Consider the following 27335-nt stretch of genomic DNA (forward strand, 5'->3'; position numbering starts at 1 on the left):
CAGGTAGCCTTGCTTGCTGTGAGCTACAAGCAGGAGATTTAACAAGCTACTGCTTGTCAGCTCCTAATTAGCAGCTCCCATCAGAGCAGCAGCACCCAACTGCAGCGCCGTCTGCTTCAGTGCAAAGTCCAATTCATTAGTCAAAATTTTCAGTGGCGTCACATTTTGCTTGGTCGATTGTAGATCTTAAAGCTTAAGATCTACCTACCTTTCTGTTGTTTCTCTCTGTAGGAAGTTTCCAGATAAATGTAGAGTCCAGCAGTATCTGCTAAATTGGACACAAGCTGCAGGTCAAGGAGGTTCCTTAGGCTAAATCTCTTGATTTGCAAGGTGATTTTTGTTCATTTTGTTTTCACTTGCAGTGCAGGTTTCCATATCCATCAGAAGTGCAACAGACAGCTGTAGAGCATTTGATTTGGCCCAGTGCATGTCTAATGACTTGGAGCACTGCTGTTTTGACAGTAAGTCTGGTTTGCCACTGCTCTAACATTGCCACTGCATGGCAATGCACACTTTGCTAGGGGCTTTGCACAGCTTGAGGAGATAACCAGTGCTGTGTGTACTACAAGATAAGCAGCAGTTTGCTGAGCCTGCCTGCTCACCCTTCCTGATTAGTAAGAAATGTGTAATAGTTAGCTCTTAAGGAAAGTTGTGTACAATTAAGAGGTGTACTTTTTGAAATAGCACATTCAAATGGGAATTGAAAGATAGTAAAAGCTTACTCAGATTACACTGAGAAACAGCAGGGGAGTTGAAAATGGAGAAGATAAATGATTTGCTTCGGGCACTGTTGTGAGTGTGTGTGTGATCTAAGCATGTGAGCTGGCATGTCAGGCACACCAAACTTTTATAGAGAGAATCCTTATAATCACCAGATCCCAGGAATGCCTCCAAAACTTGAGAAACATCCTGCTGATATCAATTGTTAGATTTTTAGCAATCTTTCGTTTTTCAGCTTTCTTCTATGAAACTGTGCTACTGTAAGCTTGTTAGCAGAACATTACAGAAGTGGTATAAAACACATTTACATATGGACAGGGAACTCCCTTGCTAAAAAACCGTTGGCTCTCAAAACACTGCTGGAAAATTAATTTTTACTTGAGCTTTTAGTTTTTCTTTCAACAGTATCGAAAGAAATGCTGTAACAAAAGGTGAGGATAAGAAATCTCTTCAAGAATTTCTTTGTAAATATACATTTCATTTTTATAGTTTCAGAGCATCATTAGAGTTCAAACTGCTTTAAAGCATTGCATGGGTGAATCAGCCTCTTTCGGTACTTGAGCTCTAAGGCACAGATTTGAACACAATCATGCACTGGAAATGGATACTTGCTCTCTTGTGTGCACGTGTGCACCCTCTTGTAAACAAGTAATCAGTGGTGATAAATATAGATTTAAGAATCTGATGTGTCTCCCATTAAAGTTCAAGTTATTTGTATGAAGCAGTTGTGTATGTTGGAGCCCTGGGAGCCTTTTCTGTTGCTTGGAAGTAGTTCTAAACAGCAGACTGACAGGTTATTTCTCAGGCTTTGTAATATTGTAGAAAGCTGCTTAAATATTTTCAGAATTGCAGGAAGAATATTGCTGTGGTTAGTTTTACCATGGGGGAAGAGTGACAATGCAAAGAATAGGAAGAAATATTCCGTGATCTATTCATCTTTTTCTTTAATGCAAGAGGCTTTTTATATTTGTTTTATAATATGCAGTCCAAAGATGAAAATAATGTTAATGTAGTCAGGATTTTTTGGAAAAAAATAACAAGTTTATTTGATATTTTTGTAAGTGTGTTCTGTAAGACCCATTATTTCAGTAGTGGAATATCAACTCTGTGTTTCACAGTGCCTGTAAATAGTAAAGCAGAGCTATATAAATGAAATGTGTTCGTAGCTCACTCTGAAACTAGACTCCTTTTTTTTTTTTTTTCCCATGGAAACAACAGATACACTATCTGAAAGAGCAAATTCTCAGGTATGAAGCACTGTTTTTCAACATAAGCACCACTATGAGCTGTGTATTTTAACCAGCAATGAATGAGAGCCTGCACGCTCATCAGTGTCTGTACCTGTGGACCTGATCCACTGCTGAAAGCCACCACCCACCACCTCACTGTGCTCACACCCGCTCTTTGGTCTCCATAAACATTCGCCAAATGTTGATAGTATCAGTGGATACGATTTTTTCCACGTGGAGGAATTCAATTCCTAACCTTTGCTTCATAGCACTTCCATGTCAGACGCCATTCTGTCAGACTGCCCCTCTGCTGCCATCTGTCACACAGCAGCAACATGTAATGGGATACTGGTGGGAAGCTTCAACCTCTACTGCCACTGCACCAAAATGCACCTCTTGACATCATGCGCCAACATCATCACATAGGAGGCATTACCTTCACAACAGCTCTCGTATGTTCTCTGAAGATAGAGTGTCTTCAAAAGGAGCTAATAGGGCCTCTGCAGTGCATCTTCTTCCCCTCTTTCAGCCGTCTTCGGTGCAGCTCTGCAACCCTCAGAAACCTTAACTACATTGATCCTTTCCTTCTCTCTTGGGCATGGGTTTCTTCTCCCAGAAGATACAAGTGGGAGCTAGTTCCCTGGCCCCACAGGCCAGGCCTTGCTCTGACATGAGGCTGCATGGAGGATGGGGCCCAGCCTGGTGTGTCGCAGGGATGTGAGAGAAAAGCCTCCTCCTTGCATTCTGCCTCTGGGCAGTACTCAGTGCTGCACTCACATGGGCTGCCTGTGCCTGGCTACCAAATAATGGTGACTTCAAAAATGGTTGGAGTAAAAGGCACTACTTATTTGTTATGAAATAGAGTGTCAACTGGGCTGTTGTTTCACACTGTTTGAGAAGGATGTTGCCTCTTTGATTCTCACACGTGGCTGATGTACGTGATGATGTACGAGCTCAGTGGCTGGCCTGTTTGCCATCCTGGCTACCAACTTTTAAAGCAGATTCTTAGGGGACAGATGAAATATAAGGAATGGTTTCACTTTTAATTAATTCTGCTTTAAACAAGCAGTTTTATGTTTCCTTTGAGATAGTAGAACTGTCCTTTTTAATGTTAGTGTCAAATCCTGTTTTGTATTTTACAGATCTGTTTTCCTTAAGAATTAAATTCTACACTTAATCGTATGATTCTCTTACAAATAAGGAGGATTTTCTTACTTATAATGTCTTCATATTCTGTAATGTGAATGCAGAGTAGCTCACAGGGATGCAGGATTTTTTCTACTATTCCCAACAGAGACTTTCTCTGAATCATTCTTAGGTGATGCTATCTACTAGCTGTCATTCTTGGCTGCATTTCTGTCATATTTTCTTTTATCGTTCTCTCAAAAATATATTCCTGGCCTTTCTTTTCTGGGGGATGCATCCCATTGCCCTTGCCTTAAATCCCAGCGGGAAAAGATTTCTGAAGTGGAAGTGTCGGGCCAATGGGATCACTCTGTGTCTGCAAGAGCCCTGTGCACTTCAGCTCTTCCCTGGTGCCTCCAGGAGAAAGAGGTGCCTCATGCACAGTTGCAACTGGACATACACATATCACTTCACATCAACCTTTTTTCTTTATTTTACATTACATAATACTGCATTTATTCCCCCCAGAATAGTGTGGTGTACTTTATTTCGTTACAACTGTAGAATGTGTGAGCGTTGCTGAGCTAACAACAGAACTGGAGGCTATTTTAGTAATTTTAGACATGTTCATGTTGGTCCTATGGACTTGAAAATTACATTTCCACAACTGATAGGAAACTCAGATCTGTTCAGTTTTTGTGAATTTTTAGAGGAGGGAAATTTTAAATACTTACATTTCCATTGTTAACATTGCACAGATGGTGTCTTAGTTTTCCATTTTTTGTCTTGTTTTAGGTTAACAGGGGTAATATTCTGCTAATGTCAAGTATCCACATGCATCACACAGTTCATTTTGAGGACAGAGCTCTCAAATAAATTATAGATTTTGGTAACAGTGATAAATCAGTTTGGTTTTTTTCATTCAGAAAGTGGTGGCACTGGAAGAAAGTTATTTAGTGATCAAAATGCATTGTTAAGCTTTTAAAAAGAGATTCCGTTGCCTGTAGTAGAGCTGTAGGCGATTTATGGCTTATCTGTACTCGTTGCCTTGAGCTTTTGGAAAATTTGTAAACAAAGCCAGATGCTCATTATGTTCCCATTCAGGGTTGGTTAGATGGTTAAATGTCATCAGAAGCACTTTGGTCCTGTTGGGTTTTAGGCTGTTATAAAAAATGGAATTGCTCCAAAGTATTTTTTTCTTAATATTTATCATTCCTGAAAATGTATTTCTAGTTTCTGTGTGTATAATAGATTTTCTTAAAATTGTTTTGGGTGATAAAAATCTTAAAATAAAAATCTGAGAACTGTATTGTAATCTGAACAGTGGCCACAGCTTTTTCAATATGTCAGAATTCATTCTTACAAAGGGTGGTTTCAAGTTCACCCTTTTTAGGAGTTTTGGGAAATGGGGAAATTTGTCAGCTCCAGGTTAGGGTGACTTCTGCTTTTTACCAAATGTTATGGAACTGAGATGTGACCTGAGTGTCTTTTCATAGCCCATTTTATATTAGATTATTTGTTATTGATTTGATAGTTTTTGCTGGTTGCCTTTTGTCTTTCTGTGATGTGGTGTGTGCTGTATATTTTGGGGTTTTGTTGCTCTTTAAGCGGAAGAAGACGTGATGCTGTATACAGATTGGATTGCTAGAGGTTAACAGGATTTTTAACAGATTTTTTGTGTAATTTTACTTATTGCAAGAGGATCGTGTATTCTATTTCATAGTTCATTAATATATATATTTTTAATTTATTGGTTGCAGCTGACCAAGTAAACAGGTCATGGCACGCTTAACGAAGAGACGGCAGGCAGATACAAAGGCGATCCAGCATCTTTGGGCAGCAATAGAAATAATCCGGAATCAGAAGCAAATTGCTAACATTGACCGTATCACAAAGTAAGTGATCCATTCCAACGTAATTGTAATGAGGGGGAAGGCTGATGATATGAAAAGCTCTGGGAAACAGAGACGTTAAACATTATGAGTGACTGTGAAAAAGCTGTATCAACTGCTGAGTTACTAATTACCTAATTTTAATTGAGTACCTGAAGGTCCTATAGTGAGATTTAATCTACTGAGTTTAGATTTTATTCATTTTGTGCTTGCTTGATATAAGCATTTGTAGGATATATTCAGTCTTTATAGTACATGAACTGAGTTGATTGTGTTAGAGTTGTTCTTACTTGCTAGATAGGCCAGAAGAGAAGAAGTAGGTTTAAAAGTTTAGAGAAAATAGCTGTAAAATGTGTAAATTATCTAATTCCTTAAGGAAAGGCTCTAAGTCATTGGATCATTTTTTTTTGGAAAACAAAGATAAAAAGATGAGTCTGAAATCAATCTCCTTGGTTGCCTGAGCCATATTTGCTGAGATGAGCATAGGATGCTATTAAAGAAGACATGAGAGGATCACACCTATGACTAATACTGTTGTTAGTATTAAAATATTCTTCAAGATGTATTAGGCTCTGTATACACAGAGAAATATAAATATTGTTTATTCTGTTGAGCTTGCACTGTTTGAAACGTCTAAAATATTAAAATAGCTTTTAGAATAACTTGCACTAGCCACAGTAATAAAAACTGAGAGAGGTTTTGTGCCTCTTTGCTTTGTCTGCATTTCAAGGCCAGCGTGCACATCACATTTGCCAAGTAATCAATATGAATAATTTAAAGGAGCAAAACTAACCAGTTGGCATCTCTTCAGTTGCCAGAACCAGTGTGAGCTGATAGAGAGGGCAGATACCACGAAGGGCAGAGTTATAAACAGTGCAGGTGACTAATGAAGTGAAGATCACTACAGCATAGTCCACTGACAAAGTTTGAAATCTCTAGGATGGAAGCGAACAGCAAAATTGGCTTAATAAGTAGAAGTGTAACAACTCAGGTTGTGCAAACATAGTGAACAATATACAGGAGAAAAGAAAAAGATGATGTCCCAAGTGTGTACTTGGCTTTTATAACTAAAATAAATGCACCATTAAGCCAAAAAACACCTTCCAAATGACAATTCCAAGCAAGCTTGAAACAGGAGCTTGTATTTTGAGAATTTCATTTTTGTTTTTGAGCTTGCACTTGAATTTCAGAATGCCATAAAGCATTATGTGTTAGTATGTTATCTCTAAGGAGATAAGTAGGTAAACTAATGCTATGCACTTTCCATTTGAATGTTTCGGATAACTAGCTGCAGGGCGTGTAGTAGCTGAGTTTGGTGGCTATTTATGCTCTTTTTTTCCATATTAAAACGAGATGAGCATGTCTAGTGGGGGATTCATCCCACTCTTATAAGAGATGCTTATTTTAGGATGGTGAGAATAACATTTAGCTAGGTAAAGTTAGAGAAGACATTTCCCATCATTACAAACAAGGTTGAGAAAACAAGTAATTAGGTACTGCTCTTAGTAACTAAAGGATTGTTTGATTTATTTTAAAAGTCTAGATCCAGATTATATGACTCATCTCTAATCAGAAGAAAGATACCTCAAGTGACTAAACAGAGATGCGAGCAGCCATAGTTCTTTGAGACAGATGAATATTACAGAAGTTTAGAGGATCACTGAAAAGCTTGGAATAGTTTGTTGTCTCTTTGATACACTGAGTTAACAGTAAGGAGTAATCTGAAAAGTGCTAGAACATTGTAAATGCTGTGCTTGCACTTCAGTGACAGGTGTTATCTAGTTTCAGTTGTATGATATTTTCAAGGAGATAATATTTGACAAGGAATGAAAAGACAGAAATCTTTGAGTTGCTTTCCAGTACTGTGCCTAGATGGAGATACACAGAATGCTTAGTAAATGAGCATGCATGTCATATAATACTCAAAGTAAGCTTCTGAAATCAGAGGGGGGTCAGAATATCTCTTCTGATGAAAACTGAAAAAAACTTGTCTTCTTCCGGGCTGAAGGATCATTTAGTCAAATAAAATTGCAATTTATCTGTGCTTAGGTACATAGGTGTATGTATGAATAGTAAGATAAAAACTGTGGTCAGAAGATACTGGTTGTACTTCAAATGTGTTATAGCTATAGGAGGGAGATTTTTATATTTGTATTAAGATAATTTTGAAGGTGTTGTTACTTCAAGTCTTGGGATTGAAAGTATTTTTTTTTAAGTATTAAAAAAATTAAATACATTAAAAGTATTTGCAAGGAGTAATAATGATGGAATTTATGGAAGTGTCCTATCCCTCAGTAAGGATACAGAAAAAAAAAAAAAAGGCAAGATTTTTTCTGGGGGTGGGGAAAGAGGGGAATACTTGTTTGAGGTAAACAGCAGTTGTCCTACCGTGTCACATATTGATTGAAAAGTTAAACAGATGATTTATGATTTGATTGTTTTTTTATTTACTTTTTTTCTGGGCATTCATTTGTTGCAAGAGACAGGTTGTCCTCTGTGTTTTGTGACCTGTTATGTCAAACACCGTTAGAGCACAATCTGTATTGCTGATTTCTTCATGAGATGGTTCACTACTTTTAAATATATCTATTAGTGGGCCTTTTTCTCTAACTGGAAGCTCAGCATGGTTCTGTCCCTTTGATATTCAGTTTATTTCATTTACTTAATTTGCTTAGCCTTCTGGTGCTTGCTAGTAGCCATTGCGCATGTCAGGGAGTGTTTACTTCTTACATTGAGGGTGGATGTTGATAATATTTTTGTATTACCAGAGGATGTATAGTTTGTAGATAATGAACTATTTTAAGTCAGAATATAAAAAGATTAATTTATATAACACACTACAATAATGTAGTATGTAACTTTTACACTTGATATATAATTGTCAAAAAAATATCTGGGAAATAAATATTTTTAGAAGATACTGATAATTGAAAGTATGCAAAAAAAAAAAAGAATAGAACTGGCCACACATTTTCTGTAGAGAACATAATTGCAGGAGGACAGTGTAGGAGGAGCCAAGAGCACTAGAAAGTACTTCTGATATTGTCAGAAAAACCTGTAGGGAAAGAGGGCCTTTAATTAAAAGCAGACTAAATCAAGTGTACTTTGCTCTTAAATTTGATGAAGAGGAAAAGCAAGAATGGAAAAACACATGATTAGAATGTGATTGAAAACTTATATTGAGGAGAATTTTCTCTTGAAAATTTTGAAAATATGAGCAGGAGACTGGAAGCAATTAGCTGTTAAGCTTACTGGATTTTTGGCAATTATACTGAGAAATTCACTGGTTGTGTAAGAAACACAAGAAGGCATCTATTTATGAAGGAATTAAAAATGTACGCAGAGAAATAGAAAAAAAAAAAAAGAGACTAATAATTGGAGCATTAGATAAATACTTAAATAAAAGCATTGAGAGGGAAGAGACTATACTGCACAGGTTTGTCTCCAAAACCGTCACCAAATTATTAAATGAAATGAATTCCTCAATTTTAGTGGCTGCATGTGGAGATGCATTTTACTTGGGAAGTTACTTCCCATTGAATGGAGTAGCTTGAAAACTAAATGAAGGACTGAAAGCCAATAGCAACAAGAAATAGATTTGGTGAATTTAAAGGAGTCAGTACTTGAAGAGCAAACTGCCTTTGGAAGATAATTTTGTATGTATATGTAAGTAAATTCCTCAGTCAGTGCCTAGGCTCCAGTGTGTTCAGTGCATTTTTATTTAAGGGTAAAGCTCATTTGAAGGCGATGGTACTGGTTATTTTTAATAATATGTAGAAAAAATATTCTCTTCTTATTTTGTCCTAGTATTTCTTGAGTCATTCAATTATAATCATTTGAAAAGTCTAGCAACAGAGATATGTCTGGCATTTCTAAACTACCAAATTACTTACTAACAAAATGATATTTCTAAAAGGTATTTATCTATTTGACTGTCTAGGCCTGATGTTGAGGTAATTTAACCTTAATATGTCTATTATTTAGATGATTATGATTGGGATTAACTATGTCGTAAGCTTTCTGTGTATCATGAATTCTGTCAGGAGTGCAGCTTGACAAATTGCTCATCCTAAAAGTGTGTTAAAAATTATAATTATGCTTTGACTTTCTCAGTTCTTCCTCATTATCTTCCATCTGTTTTGGATTTGAGATAACCGCAAAAATTGATTCTATGGAATAAAATGCATTAAAATACACTGGGAGAAAAAAAGGCATACATATTTAAATAAGTAGGATAAATTATTGATATTCTGTTGCATAGCAGTCTAGTAAGTATTTCTGTACGGACATGTTTTTAAAGTTCTCTTTCTTTGGCTACTCCAGGCTTCCACTGCCTTTTAAAGTGCTTTCTTCATCATTCCCTTACAGATAATTGGACTCCTAAAATTTAATTAACTATTAATTTTTTATTCTTTCTCTGTCGAGGAATTGGATTTCCTCACTACCACTTTATGAACATTTCATGATCTTTATGATTAGCTCAGAGTTCATTATCTATTAAGGTGATGTTTTCAAAATACCCAGTTGCCAAATATGATGCTCTGGAACCACTATTTTGGCAACTTTCATGCTTTTGTCATTTTAAACAGATAATCCTGGTTTCTAAACCAGTAATATGAAGAACCAAAGCATAGTTCTGTTCTCTCATCCTTTCTTTCTTGTGTTTTTTTTCCTCTTCCTTTGGTGTAATATATGATTTATTTAGTTGATTGGCTACTTTCCGTGTCTCCAATAAAGGCTCTACCTGTACTGTATTTGTGTGCTGTGACAGGGAATGACCTGGCACCTCTGGAGCAGATATACTGTGACCACACTGCATTGCTGTTGGCTCATGGAGTGTTTCTTTGGCCCTGACGTATTCTTTGTTTATTTTCTATGTGTGTGTGGTTCTTCAGTTTTAAGAGCCAAAAATATCACAGCCCACAGCCATGCTATTCTTGAAACTTGAAGCTGGAGGCTTGTTTAGTTTGCCACCAGGCATGGCGTGAAGGCATCTGAGGTCACATAGCATGCTGGACCAGTGCTGGGGTGCCCTGGGCAGAAGGGGCCAGTCTTGGAATGGTTTACATCCATATTCTCTACGTGGAGCAAACTTACCTCTTGGCCGTGCTTTCCCTTCTTTCCAGAGGAACAAGTTGGCTTCCTGCAGAGCAGAGCCTGAGTATTAGTTAGTTTTTGAATTAAACTGAGAGTGACCATAATCTGCAGGTCCCAGCATCTTGGGCAGGATGACGCTGATGGAAGGACCATTAATTGGAATAAAGCTGATATGCTGTAAATGGAGAATCTAAGCTAAACTACACAAAAATTAATATGTTTCATCAGTCAGAAAGTTGTTTTACGACACTGGTGATACAAAAATGTATTTTGCACAAATAGATGCACAGACTCTCATCTTTTTAAATTGGCATTCGGATGGGGATGGTCAAGTACGAGGTGCTTAAATGGGTGTAACTGTTTTCCCATATTTGTTTTGTGGACTTTTTTGTTATATTCTGATTTGATATAAGTGCAGCTAAGTCAGATCACCTAAGAGAACCGAGAGGATTCTAACCCTTCATAGAGCAGGCTCTGCCAGTTCCTTGTTGGCTTTGTGCTGACTGGCATTAACCAGCATTGATGGGAGAGCATCCCAGAGAAGAATTACTCAGTAATGAAAAATTAGTTTAAAAATGACAAGGGGTTTTGTGGTCCCATAGTTGAGGTGGAGTCATTAGCAGATTGAGTGTGTGACCGTGCTAGGAGAGGGGTTGCTTCTCCAAACACTACTCTGTGAAATTTCTCCTGTCAATCTCTAAGAATGTTTAAAGTTAGGGGCCTCTCCCATCCATAAATTTGTTTTTGTTGCCTTAGTTCTCCCGCTGTTCTCCTCCTAGGCTGTCTATTTAACAAAAATCAAATTCTGGAAGCACTGATTAGAGCAAAGATGAGAATGAGCAATTTGAACAGGTAGAGTGAATAATCACAAAAGCCTATAAATAAGAATATGAAATGCAATGGCAAGCAAAAGGAAAAAAACACAATGTAAAATTAAGATGCTTACAGTATTGCTTATTTGAAGCTCAGAAACTTGTTACAAAAAATTGTCGCTATTTATAGTACATCTGATGATAATTTAAATCCCACTAGTATTTTGGATGTTGCAAATAAACAGGCATGCAAAAACAAAAATAGTAAGTCATGACAATGATTAAGAGAACAGATTATTCTGGATTTAGAACTAGATAATACTGTTTTTTAACTTTACCTGAGCAAAATTTTTGTAGCACTTGATATTTCTTGGACTGAAATGAAAGCTTAGATATGTTTTTCTGCTCTGGTGGTTTCTTATCCTTTGTCAAACCATTCCTCTGAATGTATCTGCCTTTTCCTTCCTGCAGTATAGGCTTATCTGAAAACGATTGTTTGAAACAAAGCATCCTCCTGTTAGCTGTAAAAATGCATGGCTGCTTGATTTCTTTTCTAATCAGTATTACTGGCTCCTTTTGCTCATGTTCATATCATTGCCCTCTATGTTTTAAATGTGACCACGTGAATCAAGTAGTGTTACTAAAAGCAACTCTTTACAATCTGGTAGGTGATAATTAAACATGGCCAGTTGTACCGTGGTGGCACAAGCCAGTGCTGAGGGAAGTGCTCAGAAAGCTTCATTTTACCATCTGGGGAAGGATGAGAAGGAATAGTCAAGTGAAGTTTTCTCAGTGCCATGTAGTTCCACTTCCTAATTATGTAAGTGTAAGCAAAAGTGTGGCATATGAGTTCCTACCAGAAGCAGCATGACCTACTTCCCAGCAGGCCACATAGCTGCTTCCAGTGGCTGCATCCCTTCAGTGTTCACTTTGGAGAAAACAGAATTCCGTGTGCATTGGGTTGGTTGATTACAAATCTGTCTCTTATGGAATACACAAAAACACATTACCAGATGATGACAGCATGGAAAATTCTTAGTTTTAGATATTTCTTTATGAGTTTTCTGATATAGCCAAAGACGCTTCCTTCTATCTGATTCTACTAAGTCAGTCTCCACCGATTCATTTCATTTTACTGTCCTTCTCTCTTTCCCCTGTTAGACTGTTTCCATTGCTTCTTATAACCAGAAAACGTGTTGTGGTTTTTTTTTTTCTTTTTTTTCTGTCTCTGTAACACTTTTCCCTTGGTTTAACATAAATGCAACAAATCAAGAGTTGTAATGGTTGTAAATCCTTAGTCACTGATCATTCTAGAAAAAAACAAATGTCTAATTTTAGTCAGGGTGGTTAAAAATCATCATATTCATAAAATAAAAAACAATCTTGTAGTAAAAATTTTTTTTGATAATACATAAAAACTCTGAGTTGTGTGCATTATTATCAGTTACAAACCAAAATTTTAATGCTGTGTATTAATGTCTTTGCAGTGATGTTAAATTATATGTTCAGTTTGAAATTTTCAGAGATTTTCAAATTATTTAGAAATGAAGTAACAAAATAATTGTGTGCATGTATACGAGAAAATACAAGGAATTTATCATTTTTTGCGCAGTAACTAATGCATTCTTTTACTTGGAGATTTGTACCTAGAACTGATCTATGAGGTAATATTCAGGAACCTAATAACAATTTTTATTATCCAGATTCACAGAAACATTGAAGAAAGGGAGGAATTAGGCTCAACACTCATATTTTGTAAGACTCTTAAGAAGGAATGCCTGCCTGTCGACCGTTGCGAGAGGAAGGCTCACAGTGGAATAATTTCACCCTTGTTACCCATAGATAGCTATAGTGGTCATTAAATTTTTATCTGTTTGTTACTATTGGTTTAGTCTTAATTTTATTTATGAGTTCATTATTATCTCTTTTGGAAGGTATGTGGCTTTAATACTACTCCTGTTTAGGATCTGCTTTTAGGCATTTTTGACCAAGGAGGGCAGAGGCAGTGATGACAGGAAAAAATGGGGCACATTTCTTGGAAAAAGGCTGTGAAGATCATAACTGCATTTGCTCTGGATAATAGAAAAATTAAAATTTCTGAATTAGGATCTTTGGTTAAAATGTCGTCTTGAGTTTATAATATATATTATTAATTGCTCTGCTTCTCATCAGCTCTTCACTTGACAGAGACCATTTCTTGACTTGTGATTTCATCTAATCACATTATTTAAGTATTTAAGGAAAGATGTAAAAAGAAGCTCATATATTTTAAGCAGTGTAGTTTGTGATTTATTAGGGATAATTGTTCCTTCAAGATGGTGATAAGCCAGTATCCTACTACGTGATAAAGAACATTGCTATACGAATTAGTGAGTCTTCATCTCACTACTGGCTGACATAGGAGTAATTCACTGCCTAGAGTAGGAAACCATTCAGAAAGGTCTAACATCTAGCAGGTGTACTTCCAGCTTTGCCACCTTTTTTTGCTGCTTTATGCTATGTGGATTGGGAAGGTTGCTGTGGCTGGCTGTGTAACTGTTCATTGCATCTGTATAGCTGTTTTGTTGAGGGCTACAAACCTAAGCACTAGAGTTTGAAGTGAAACCAAACTTTCTGTGTATTTGCCTTGTTTGGAAATATTAATACAAACACATCTCGTTCATGCTGTTCTTTTTTTTTCTAAAAAAAAAAAAAAGATGATGCTGATGAGATATTTTAACCAGTTTTGCTTGATAATTTTCCCTAATAAATAGCTATCCTCTTAAGAATGCTCTTAGGTGGTATTGGTACGAAAATGTTTTTCTGCTTTTAGTTCAAACATCAACGCTCTTCATTGGGTCAGGAGCCATCTCTGGGCTGAGCAGGAGCATGGCAGGAAAATACAGTGATTAACAGCTCCAAGCCATGGTTATTGACAACAGTGATACAACCTCTTGTGATGTTTGCTAATGATTGCAAACTCATTTAAACTCTTTTTTCCATATGTGTTACTATGAAAATCACAATGTTCAACTTTTAATGCTTTTCATGGGCACTACACACAAACTGCTAATTCCAGTATAGATACTCAGAAGGAAAGTAGTAGAAATATATCTGACTTGGAAATCACCATCTCCATTTTCATTACAAAGAGTATTTGCATGAACCCCATGCTTCTGTTAGCATTCCTGTTGAAGTCTGCACGGAATACTCAGTGGGCTATCTTTGTTTCTAATTACTAAAAGCAAGCCAATTTCCTTTTTGTTTCACAAGCAGTATTGATTTTTGCTCGAATCATAACATTTTTATGATGTTTGAAGGGGAAACTTCTAGCTCATGTTTGGCTTTTTTTTTTTTTTTTTTTTTTTTTTGTTGTTGTTGTTGTAAATAAATGTGTTTTTCTATTAGTGGTAAGGGATAAAAGTGAGTGCATTGTGGCAATTTAACAGGTTGCTGTCTGGTCTAAAGTGCTCATCAAGGCTTTCTCTGTAATCAGTGGAGAGAAAATGATCTCCAGAGCACTGCTCATAGGCTGCGGTTTCATATTCCCCTTGATACAACCAAAACAGCAGCACTGCCCTGATGGCTTCTCCAGCTATTGTGCTTTTCCCTAGCTGATAGTTGCATCACGGTGTGTGACGGTGGGATGGCTTTGAAACTCAGCCAAGCTAAAGCTAATCTGACCAATCAACCAACCAACCAACAAACAAAAAAGCTACTGTTACTTTTACGTCAGATAACAATGAAAGTAAAGTAAGGTAGACAACTCTAAAAGCTAAATCATCAAAGCACTCTAATGTATGTTTTTTAGGCATGTTTTGCTTTGAGACACTCAATATGATATGAGCTGGCTGAACATTTCATCTGTAAGGTACCAGTCAGGGTGTTGCATACTGTGTCATGTATTATCTAATTTCTCTCCAGTACGTCCGTGGCAAAGTGCTGGAGGAACTGTACCTCTGCATATGTGCAAGTATTTGTACGTATTTAATGGCACTTAAGGATTAGCATTCCTGTTGACTGGTGGTATTTGAGCATTACCTGTAGTGAACAACTTTCTGGTTGGAAAACTGGGAGTAGAGCTCTCCTTTAGATAAGTTCTTCCTTAAGAAGGTCTTGGTAGTAGTTTTGAAAAGGAGATTTTTGTAGATAAGGGTTGAAGGGTTGAGTAGTTCAGTACCTTAATTACTTGCTTTCTGTGGTCACGTTGGTATGTTATGCAGTATTAAGAGGATAGTAAAATTGTGCGAGTGAGAATTAAAATTATTGAAACAAGGAATTACCTGAGTTAAAATTACTGTGATTTTGAAAGAAATGACCCAGGGGATAAAGTTGTAGGAAACTGCACGGTGCCAGTGGGATCTAAAAGCATGCACAAATTTGATTTCTCCTTTCCCTTTGTTTTAGCAGCAGGAGCCAAAGCATCAGGCAGATCTAAATTTTCCTGAATTTCTCTATTTCATAGCTCACTATCAAGCTTATGCGTCCTTTGTTATTAAAAACAAACAAACAAAAAAGGCACGAATAAAAAAAATCAGGTTCTGTGTTCATACAAGTACTGTATTTCTAGAACAGTAAGGAGAAATGAAACAATTTTTAAAAAGCATGTCCTACTTGAGCAGTAGTGTCTTCAAAATGAATGTTGTAGACACTGATGTCAGAATAAATAAATAAACTGTGGTTTCTCTACAGTTCAGTTTCTGTGTGTCCCCCATTTGGAAGCTTAGACTGCACAAAATGGCGATAATATAAACACTGCACCAGCAGCAGCCCTGTCCATGGCTGCGTGGCTCAAGCAACATGGGAGTGCATGCATGCAGGTCTCCATGGAGTGGATGTACAGAGGAGAAATATTAAGCTCAGTTGTTCTTATCTCATAGCATTTAATCCACAATCAAAGCTTTAGTAACTGTAAGCATATCGAAGGGGGAGGCAGAAGTGTGCTTCTGTGTCTCCAGTGTAAACAGTTCAACTTCTGTATGTGTTTACATTGTCTTCAGCTCTCAGACCAGCTCTCACGTTTCTGGCAAGGAGGCAGTATATATTTCAAATGCATTAGTTCGAAATGCAAATGCCTACAGTGCTTAGTTTGTGTGGGGGAAGTTGGTTTGTAGCACAGTGCTACATTTAGGTGGAGCTGAGAACTTGAGATACTTGAGAAACTGAAGCTGAGAACTTGAGAACTTCAGCTCACTTCCATAAGGAGAACTGGTTGGATTCCTGAAATTTGGGTTTCAGCATTTTAAATTCTTTCACAATGCAGCTGTATTTGTTAAAAGAAGCTATAGACATCCCTTCCATTTCAGTGTGACCAAGTGACCTATTCTTTGCAAATTAAAAAATAAGTCTTAAAAGATGAGTGTGAGCCTTCTGTAAAACTACCATCCTATTCTGAGTTTTCTGAATCAAAAGCAAAACACATCAGCAGAGATAGGAACACAATGTAAAACTCAGAATAGACTTTGGGCTGATTTCCTTTCATTTTATGCATTATTCCTTAAGGTCTGACTCTGAATCTAGGACATTTTTACATACCTGTAGGTAACATTTAGAATTAATGGCAGCTTTTCATTTCAGTTGAATGGGATCTGCTGTATTTTATCAGATCTCAGTTGTGAGATAAGCACTGTGTGTGTGTGTGCATGGAAATCTTCAGACCCCAATTTTTCCCAGGGCAAGTTGCTCATCTGATGGAGATCTGCATCACAGCTTCCTGTAGTGCAGGGCAGATGCATCCACCAGAGACAGAGCTAATTGATCAGATGACAATTATGATGTTTGCTCTAAAGTTAGCACCTTATCTAAAATTATCTACACCTGGCACACTGTGTTGTTTTACATAAGGCAGTTATTTTCTGTGTGTATTTTACTTCATTCTTTGACAGCGATTCTTGCATTTTTTCAGTATTTTCCTTTTGATGAGTTCAGATGGTTGAAAGTATGATTCTTCACGAGTCCAGAAAAATCAGATTTTCTTTTTTTTCTTTTTTCCTTTTTTAAACCCGTGTCAGCTTTCCTCCTCCTTCCTTCTTTTGCCAGACCTTTCAGACCAGCTCAGCACTGTGATGCCAGTCGCAGGTCTCAGTACGTACTACCACTGCTGCCTCCAAGAGGGCTTTTTAAGGACTGAGTTGGCTCTGTGCATTGCTCTGTGTCCATGTATATTAAGCTCTGTTTGGCTTCATGTTGTGTCTTATACAGCACCAAGCAAAAGAGCTGTGAGTTGTGCGACAGCTGTAGGCGAAAAGTTCACCATCTGATCCCTGCAAGTGCCAGCTCCTTCTGTATCTATTTTGCTCCCATGGTGATCCAGCTTTAGAACTGCTGCCTCCACACCCCTTGGATCAAAACGGACTTTTTTTCTTAAGTTTTAAGCTGTGTTACAAAGGACATGTATTAGATGCAGGTTTTGAATGGAAAGACATGCTGAGGACTGGCTAGTTGGAGAGAAAGTGGTGTTTTATTGATGCTAGCTTTCAAAGAAAGATTTCTCTTTTGTTTATGTGAAGTTCCAATTAAGTTTAAAATTAGCTGTTTCACATTTTTGTGAATGGCATTTCATGTACTAATTGAGTACTTGCACATACCTGCTTGCTATCCAATGATTACCCTCCAATGTTCTCCCCTGAAACTTTTCTTTGCTGTCATACAGGTGGGCAAATGTGTTAGCTATATATGCACTTGCATTTAACCAGTTAATTTTGGTAGAGGCTTGTTTCTGGAGGTCAGCATGTTTACATTTGCATTCAGAGGTGTTATGGTGTAGAGGTTTCTTCAAGGATGGTAACAAACAACAACCAGGCAGGAGGCTCTTATTATTAATAAAACTTTTTGCTGCTCACAACAGAGGGGTTGTAAATAAGTGATCTTTAAAGTCCCTTCCAACATAAGCCATTCTGTATATTGTAATATGATACTTCTATGCTAATTTCTAGTAGGCTTCTTCCATCAGTTTGTAAGTGGAGAAAATGCTGACCTATAATTTGTGTATACTGAACTATAAATTGAGCAGCAGCTTTAAGATTTGTCAGTTGCAGTGTTTGGTGAAATGTGGAATGTAATATGAAGATTATCAGGCCAAACCTCCTCTTTCCTTCCAACAGGCTCTCCTTCTATATCACGGGGATTATTAGCACAGTTAAGTTGTATTTTGCAATGGTTGTTTTAGCCCCCAAGCTGATTAGGGATGGTTAGCTTGTTTATGGGATTTTACTTCCTCTCCATGCTGTATTCTCAAACATCTGAAAGCATCTTTGATTTGCTTCTCATGGTTGGCTACATAACAGCAATGTAGACACTATAGTATACTTCCCAGTCTGTCAATATAGAGAACTGGGCAAGAGGGTAATAAACCAGTATTGCTTCGACTCCCCACCTCCAAGGTAGGGCTAATCAGCTTTTGTTGGAAACAGCAATCGGGGATTACTTCATCTCTCTTCTTTGTTTCTTAACTTCTTGGTGCCAGATGCTTCAGTGCATGCAGTGCAAGGAAAAGACATGCATTCACTGGATTAATAGTGCCACTTTGCACGGAGAGATTTCAGTATTTTTTCCTGATCCAGTAGTGAGTCTGTGGGGGGTGGTTAGAACTCCCAGCATTGTGCTTTCTGTCTTTGGGCAAGAGTTTAACTTTGTTTTTGTACCCGGTGTTTCATACATTATGACTGTTTTTCACATTTCATTATTAAGGAACCATCTTCTGATTAAAATCCTGTGCTTTAAAAAGCTTCTTAGTTTAGCTGCTGGCTTTTGGCTGAAATAGAAGAGAGAGTTTCACCCAGATCCTGCTAATGTTGTTTTAAAGTCTTTGTGAATACCTATTGTATGTATACTATGCAGGTCTTAATTAAAAAAAGAAATTGAGATGGGGAGCACTTTTCTAACAGCAGTTCTACCCTTCCAAGTAAAAACATTCTCAGTCTTTGTGCTCTCCCACGAAAGGTGATAGCACTGTATTTAAAAACATTGAAAGCACAGCCCTTTTGGATCTGCAGGCTGCACAGCCTGAGCATTGACTAAGTATTCTACAAAAAGCCACTGGGGATTTATCACTTCCCACTTACAGTTGGAGCAATTGGGCAGAATGTTTGTTTGGTGGTAGCACTTTCACTCCAGTTGAGAAAACAGATTGGATTTGAGACATGGGAGATTCTGAGCCTTGTGCTCCTGTTCACTTCTGCCGCAGCCGGAATAGGCAGATTAAGCCTCTTAGCTCATTACAGTTGGTTTAAGGCTTTTTGTTTTCTATTACATGCCTATCTGTACAGAAATGTGAATGACAAATATCACAAAACACATTGCTTACGTTCCAGAATTTTATTGGAACATGTTTCTGCACTTGTGAAAGATGCTATGCAGAATGCTTGGTTTCTTCAGCAAGATGCGCTGAAGAAGAGGGTGGCACTCGGTTAAAACTTGATTTTTGGGGGCAATCATAGTATCAATGCTATGGTTTTGAAAACTATTACAGAGTTGTAGAAATTGCAGAGGGTAGGAATTGCTGTTACTCAAATAGGCAAGTTATTAGTAAAACGTTAAAATGGAAATTTGCTTAAAATCCAATAAAGTTGGCAAATATTGACAAAGGTAATTTGCACTTCAAAGATCAGGTTGTGTGCATTTGCATAAATACGTGTGCATATGCACACACACACACACATTGTACATAGAACATGAGTATAAACAATCGAGTTTTTTCTCCTTATTTCAGGCAGCATTAAAGCTTCAGCTCCATATCACTCAGCATACTAGCGATGTTTGCTTGCAGTTTTTGAAAGTGAAGTGATAGGTTTGAGTCTCTGCCTGTTGAAGCTCTCCTTGGAACGTGGGGAACTTGGAAGACTCATTTGTGGTGTTTAATATTGCTTGAACAGGTTCTTATGTTGCATTTTGATTTCAGCAAAAGCAGGGAGCATCTGCCCAGCACGACACAGAAGAATGTCTGTCTCCTTGGTCATCGCTTGGCCTCGATCCCAGCTGGTAGCAAGCACAAGATTCATATATATTAGCATGGACTACAGACTTGGACTGAGTTTTGCTCTTTCTCTGTTAATTTATTGTTACTTTGTAACTTTTTGTGCACTGTTAGCATATACAAACCAGCCAGACTTGGACCACAGTGTGGTAGGCATTGTGAAAGCTGCAGTAAATGGTAGCATCTGTTTTTAAGGAGTTTTACCCTAAAATGAAGTCTCAGTGTCCTGCAATCCACTGTATTTACATAAATGACTCTGATATCATGCGACAATTTACAGATGTCCTGTGTTGCTCTGATTATTGTATGAATTACTGCACTCAAATAGAAATCTGCAGATTTACAGTATGATTATATGCATTTAGTTTCCTTTAAAGGAAAAACAAAGATTAGATTAGGATAAGCCAGTTCTCAGGAGAAGCTTAGAAGAGAATGCAGGCCTGGCAATGATCTTTATGCATCCAAAACAGCAACAAGGTGGAAAGTAAAACATCCTCAAAGAGAAGAGGTGTTCAGAGAGCTGACTTCACTCTTATTGTGAGTTATAACTTCTAAAGCATTGATAGTTCCTGACTGCCATGTTACTAAAAATCTGAATGGTATAACTCTTTTTTTCTTTTTTTTTTTTTTTAAACATAATTTAAATCAGAAGTATTCTCCTTTCATTTGCTTCTTGTGTTAAGTAATTATACTCTTTGTAAAGATGGTTGTGATGGTAGTCACAGAGGAATTGTGGTTGCTGGAGTTTGTTATCAAGCGTGAAACAGAGTATACTAAGCTGATAGCTTTGTCTTTGGATTTCAGTAAGACTTTGATACTGTTTCTCATGGTATCCTTCTGGACAGAATGTCCAGCATACAGCTAGAGAAACCACGGTGTGGTGGGTGAGCAATTAGCTGATGGGATACAAGCAGGACTCCCAGGGCTTTGTATTATGGACACTCGTATGGCCTCACCTTGAGTGCTCTGTGCAGTTTTGGGCACCATAGTACAAAAAGGACGTAAAACTGTTGGGGAGTGTCCAAAGGGAGGCTGCAAAGATGGTGAAGGATCCAGAGGGGAAGATGTGTGAGGGGTGGCTGAGGTGCCTGGGTTTGTTGGGTATACAAAGGAGCAGGCTGGGAGGCATCACGGAAGCTGCAGCTCCTCACAGGGAGCGGAGGGGCAGCTCTGAGCTCTGCTCTATGGGGACAGCGACAGGGCCTGAGGGAACAGCATGGAGCTGCCAGGGGAGGGCAGCTGGGGGTGAGGGAAAGGCTGTGCCCCAGAGCGGTGGACAGGGAAAATGGGCTGCCCAGGGCAGCGGGCACGGCCCCAGTGCTGGAGCTCAGGGGGTGTTTTTGGACAATGCTCTCAGACATAGGGTTTGATTTTTGGGTGGTCCTGTGGGCAGTCAGGAGTTGGGCTCTTATCTTTATGGTTCCCTTCCAACTTGGGATATTTTGTGATTCTATGAAATTACGGAAGTTTTTGCTAGGAGATAGGTAAAGACAGGGTACCTGGAGAACACAAAACTGGGGTAGAAATTGTGCAAACCCTGTAACTGTAAGAGAGCTAAAGCTAGAAAAATATTTCCAGATATTTCCAATGGATTCCAAGTCAAGATCCAGTCAGTTCGTTGATGTGCTGATTGCATGCAGTTGCAGTTCACTTCTCAGTGCTCAGTGGTTGATAAATACGTTCCTGGAATTCTGCTGAAAAAAAAAAAAATGAAGTGTAATGATGTTAAAACAGGAGGGTTGCCTTTTTAGAGGGAAGATCGTTTTACATTGTTTGTTCCAAGTAAATACTTTGTGTTGGACTAGAAACAGCGAATTATACTGGGTTAAGGCCAACATTTCACAACTGGATCTCATATATATACACAGTTTAGGCTGTGTATGTTTTGCTCACATCACTGACATTCATTGTGGTGTGGTCATTGTAGTTATCTCAAGAAAAGGAGAAAAAATGCCTACTACTATATCTCTAGCTGTTGGGTTTTCATACATGTTGCATGAATTTCATGTTCTTTATAAATGTGTTCCACACAGGAGCATGTCCAGAGATTCACTGGAACATTTCCAGGCTCATTCTAAAGTGTGCATCCTGTAGGAGATACTAGAGAGATGCAAGAAGTATCTCTAGGGGTTTGGATGGAGGAGGAAGTTTAGCAAAGACAAGGCCAAGCAGTGTGCGTATTATTTTTGGGTCTGATAATTGTCTCTGTAGATTACTGTTCCATTTCTCCTCTAAGGCTCTACATCGTAAATATCATTTGGAATGAAGGAAAAAATTATATAAGTAATGATGACTTATAAACAACCTAAAACTTAGAGTATATGTAATTTTGCATCTTTTAAAAGAGTATGCATTTGTTGATGCATTTTATAATTTAACACTCACGTTTACGCTCACTTCTGTGCTCTCTGTGCAGGTATATGTCTCGAGTCCATGGTATGCATCCAAAAGAAACCACTCGTCAGCTGAGTTTAGCAGTCAAGGATGGTCTTATTGTTGAAACCTTGACGGTGGGGTGTAAAGGGTCAAAGGCTGGTATTGAACAAGAAGGATATTGGTTGCCAGGAGATGAGATTGTGAGTATAGAATCTTTGAGAAAATAAATCACCATTTCTGGTATCTTCACATTAAATTTGATTTAATTTCTATTTGAAGGTATTTACACATGCTATGTTGATGATTGTGACCAGGGAAGTAATGTGCTCTTAAACCCTTTCTATTTTAACCCTTTCTGTTCCATAGGAGCTCTTTGTTCTCAAATGTGAATTTTCTGCTGTGAAACACTGTTGAAATCTTGCTCAGTCATGCCTAACATACATAGCGTTGCCTCTTCTACAGTTGCATAGGAAGATAGTAGATACAATGGTATTGGTATTACTTGAAATTCTCAGGTGTCCAGGAATACCAATGGTGATAGCTATTAAAATGTATTAATACAAAAATTTTGGCTTAGTGTTGCCTAAATCTGAATCTTAGAAAGGAAAAACTAGTCCATTTCAAAAGTGCTCAACTTCCAAAAATTCCAGAGAACCACAGGAAGTTATATATTTTGTTATGTATAAACAGACACTAAAAGCTAAGTTTTACAGATAATCTGGAAACATTGGGGCATTCATTTAAGAAAGATTTTCTTAGTAAATTAATTACAGGCATCCAGGCATTGTTCCACTGGATATGTAAAATAAATATTTAAATCCAATTAAATAGGTTGAAAGCTATGTAAAGGAAAGAAAAACATGTTTTCTCTGTCCCTAAAGCTAAATTCTTATGTACTCACAGTGCTAACTGAGAACAGTCTAATAGACCAGGAACAGAAGTTGTGCTATTATGTTGCCTTGTTCAGAAGCCTTTTCTCTGCATTTACAAGACAATGGTTTTCTGACAAAAACAGTTTAGCAAAGCTTTAAAATACTTGAACTAGAAATGGTTGTTTTGGAACATAAATTTCATTAAATACTGGTAAAATGGGCAACATCTTCCAGACAGAGATAATGATTTAAACTTTGAAGAAAACCAGAAAAATTCTACAGAAAAATTAACACTAAAAGGTACTGAAATACTCATTGCAGCTGCATAATTGCAGCTGTTAGAGGAATAATATGCTATTTTTTCTTCAAAATTAAAATAAACTATCAGTAATAGAAAGCATTGTATTTTGAACTATCCTATTCTTACTAATTTGAAGTGTTGCAATATGTATATGTTACATCGCTGTTAAACTTTTCATTCTAATTTGTTTAGAAATCCTCATGGGAGTTTCTAAAGGGTATTTAGTTCTGTTTCCACAGTTCCCTGTGGAATCCAACATTCGGATACTTCTGCTTAGCTATTTTAAATTTTTCTTTTGTCATTTTTACGTGTTTAGAAGTGATGTTAATTGTGTAGACACTACGTAACATATTCTGATATTTTTAGTTATCAGAAGCGTTCAATGTGTTTGTTTCCTCTATTGCTGAGAAGAAAAAAGAAAAGAATTGAATTGCCTCACAATAGCCATTTTGTAAAGGGTCATTCAAAAAAAAAAAAAAAAAAAAAAAATAACCAACCAAAACCCTGCTTCTTCTTAACAACATTTATCTAAACAAAATAGTATGATAATCAGTATGTGAATTCCCAGTGAACCATTAGAATTAAATTATTATTTTATCTCAGAATGGAAAGAGTTCTCTTTGACTTGGCTAAAGCTATTACATAGGTCACAGTGTGAATAGCCTTTTGGTTGGAAGTACTGATTGCTAAGCACTGCTGCATTATGCTGTGCCCATATGTCTGACAGCCATTTCAGTTGTTCAGAACACCAATGCACGCTTGACTTAATGGCTTTTTGCATTAGTAGGAATCAGGTTCCAATCAGGGCCATGTTTCAGCAGTACCCGGCTTCCAGCATCTCTGGATCCTAATACTGAAAATGCTGAAGACACCTGAAGCAGAATACATTGACTTGATATAAAGGAATTCTCTGGGGTGTTTTTATTCAAAAATTTTTAAAGAGTAACAACATTATCACTTGATATCAGATCCAGTATTTTCTATTCTCCAACAATTGGTGCAAAACTGTAAAGTTTGGTGTGTTTCCTACATTGGACTGAATGTGACACTGGATAGTGTTACACGTACTTTGTCTGCACTTGATCGAGATGTGGTCTGTAGTTTTGTGTAATCCAGATCTGGCACTAATGACTGTTGAACCATGAGTTCAAGTTACATTTCAGTGAGGACAAACTCATAGGAGTCTTTTGAGAGATCCACCCTTAGGAGGTAGAACTCTGAAATGGGGCTGTTAATGGCGTAATAGTGATTTCAGACTCAGCAAACTATGGCACTTACAGACAGATCCTTGACCCTATTGGCAAGCATTGTTTCACTGCTAGAGGTACTGCTAGAGCTTTGAAAGCTCATAAAGTGAAAGACTTGAGAACTGATCTACCACATCTGTGCAAAAAAATGCCATTGGATTTCAGCTTGTTTTCTGGCAGCATGCTGAAAGTCAATAAGGAGCACCTGTTACAAGGAGTTAGCAAAGGGAGACATTCTTCTCATCCCTCCTTTGATTTTTTAAAATCTGAATATTTACTTGAGGTTTCTTTGCATTTCTGAACTTTTGGACCTGAATCCTATCAATTAAAATCTGTGTTCAAATAGATAAATTAATTATTTGGTCTGCAGATACTGCTGAGCTCCTGTATCTGTTATTCAAGTAGGTGCCTGACTGCAGGCTGACACAAGGCCTGAAAATACTGGTTTTAATGGTGACTGTAGATTGATTGCTAAATGGTAACAATAATTAAAAATATATGGATTATGAAAATGCAGATTTGTTTGGAAAAGATTAATTAGGTAGTCTGTGGTGTTTACTTTCTTGTTTCCAAACCCTTGTGCTATCCATAGTTTAACGTAACAGCAGATAAATGCAGTAAGGACATGATGTCTGATTTGGTTTCTCACAGCCCTCAGAGGAAGATGTTAAAAAATTTATGCTGCTTTGCTATCGATGTTCTGTCAGAATGGTGGTTAAAAAAAAAAAAATATATATATATATATATTTGCATATATATAAATATTTATTTATTTTATTAATTTTTTTTTGAAAATGAGGCTAAGTATTACGTCCTCAGATGTCATACAAAAGAACTAGCTGGTGTGCAAAGATAAAACAGTTTGCGAGCATCAAGAGGAGGCCTTTCCAAGAGAGACTGTCATCTGAAAATGAATGTTCTGAAAAACTGGAAAAAAAAAAGAATGATCAGATTAAAACAGCATAAATTTATCCTCTTTTTCTCTGATGTGTATGGGGGAGAGATTTATATATGTGTTACCAAAACTAATTTAATGTATGAAGCCAGTTGCCCAATATACTGTATTCCAGTAGATATTTATGGGTTGGTAGCTACATAAGAACTTTGCTGCAAGTGTTTTACTTTCAAGACTTGTGCAGGTACTCATTTTATTTGCTCATTTACCATCTATACAGATGTTTTGCAAATGTTCAAAATGTGTTCTCATCTTACAGGCTTTCTCATCTTACAGATGATTAATGCATTTGACACAAAATAAATGAGAGAAGAAATCATTTTCCATTGTAACCCAGCATTTTAGTCAGTAATTTTGCATTTTCACTGTCTGTCATTGACATTATTATGCAATTCAACAAAATCTCTGCAGCTTACTTCTTGCCCTGCAAGGGAAATGTCAGTCCTGAAATCTGGTAATGGACATTTACTTTTCTTTTCTAAAATCTTTATTTCTATTTCTCACAGAACTTTTGGAATTTGGAAGTGTTATTTATTCTCAATTAAAAAAACAAATGATGTCTTTGCTCTTAAGGTTTAGAAAAAAATGCAAATAAGTGTTGCTAACAGTGTTGTAGATGCAATAACTACAAGGAAAGTGTGGTCTTGATGAATGTCCTTACAGATTAATTTCAGGTTTAAAGTTTTGCCATTAATTTCGTGTACTTCTATCATGGTAAAATAGTGATCTCAGTGAATAGTCTAATCTCAGTGAAAGAAATTAATTAAAGCACTACCTTTATGAGGTCTTAGATGTATTTCTTACAGTTAGTGTGCCTTACTCACTCTCATATTTTTGATTTTTTTTACAGACAATGTGTGTGGAGGTATTTTGAGCATTGATTGTGCTAATTCTTCTCATGGTTAAAGTCATAAAATTGCAGTGGCCCAGCAAGAGGCATTATTATGCATGTATAGTTTCAATTTACGTGTGTTCACAAGGCCAGATTATGTTATGTTCTTCTAAAATGGAGATGTGTTAATGGCACAGATTTATTGTTTTCATTTGAAGGCAACATACTTCATAGCATTGCTATGAATTAAAGCTCGTAGTGACCAAATCCTCTAATGACACATGAAGGGTGAGGCTTCACACGTTATTAGGGTACTTTGAACTATTTTTTCACTGCCAAAATAGATACAACTTGGTCATGCTTTTGAGAGGTTACTTTTTTATAGAAGTCTTTTTTCCCCAAAGCAATCATGTAATTCATTGCTTGTATATAGAGCCTGAAACTCTTCTGGCTGGTTAAATATGACTTTGGGCTGTAGTTGTAATCATTTATATGTGCACTTGTTGTTCTCCATATCTCTAATCACTGTTTCTCCAATTCTTACATTGTAAACACTTTTTAGTTAGGTCATTTGGAGGGGTATTTTTCTTGCTTTCTTTTAAGAAAAGCTTAGAAGATTGTGATTTTCCCCTAAACACCGTGTATTTAAAACTTGCTAACTCGTCCTGGCAATTTTCTGATTTTTAGTATTTGAAAAGTACTGCTACTTGCTCATAGTAACTCCAGATACTTTCAAGTCCCAAGCCTGCCTAAATTAACCACCTCTTCACTGTGCTTTACCATCATTTTAGCCTTTTTGTGGCCCACTGCTAGCACTGTGAATTTATTAACCCTGCTAACCTCAGGTAAACACCCAGTGATTACTGTGATTTGATGTGCTGCAGCTTTATTTTTATGAGGCTCAGTCTATATAAAAGATGTATT

General features: G+C 37.2%; 1 protein-coding gene across 6 annotated transcripts in view; it reads left to right on the forward strand.

Moving 5' to 3' along the window:
- The window catches only part of ZMYND11 (zinc finger MYND-type containing 11), a 101853-nt gene that overhangs the window by 36107 nt on the left and 38411 nt on the right, over positions 1 to 27335 (forward strand). For 3 of the 6 annotated variants that reach the window (XM_052692616.1, XM_052692621.1, XM_052692622.1), the window contains exons 3-4: positions 4844 to 4969; positions 22245 to 22404. In XM_052692616.1, coding sequence (XP_052548576.1) covers positions 4844 to 4969; positions 22245 to 22404 — 286 coding nt within the window. Of the gene's footprint in view, positions 1 to 362; positions 462 to 4834; positions 4970 to 22244; positions 22405 to 27335 lie in introns of those variants that run through there. The other 3 variants (XM_052692618.1, XM_052692619.1, XM_052692620.1) reach the window with 2 other exon arrangements.

This window comes from Tympanuchus pallidicinctus, unplaced genomic scaffold (genome assembly GCF_026119805.1).
Source record: "Tympanuchus pallidicinctus isolate F22 unplaced genomic scaffold, pur_lepc_1.0 scaffold3, whole genome shotgun sequence".
NCBI lineage: Eukaryota > Metazoa > Chordata > Aves > Galliformes > Phasianidae > Tympanuchus > Tympanuchus pallidicinctus.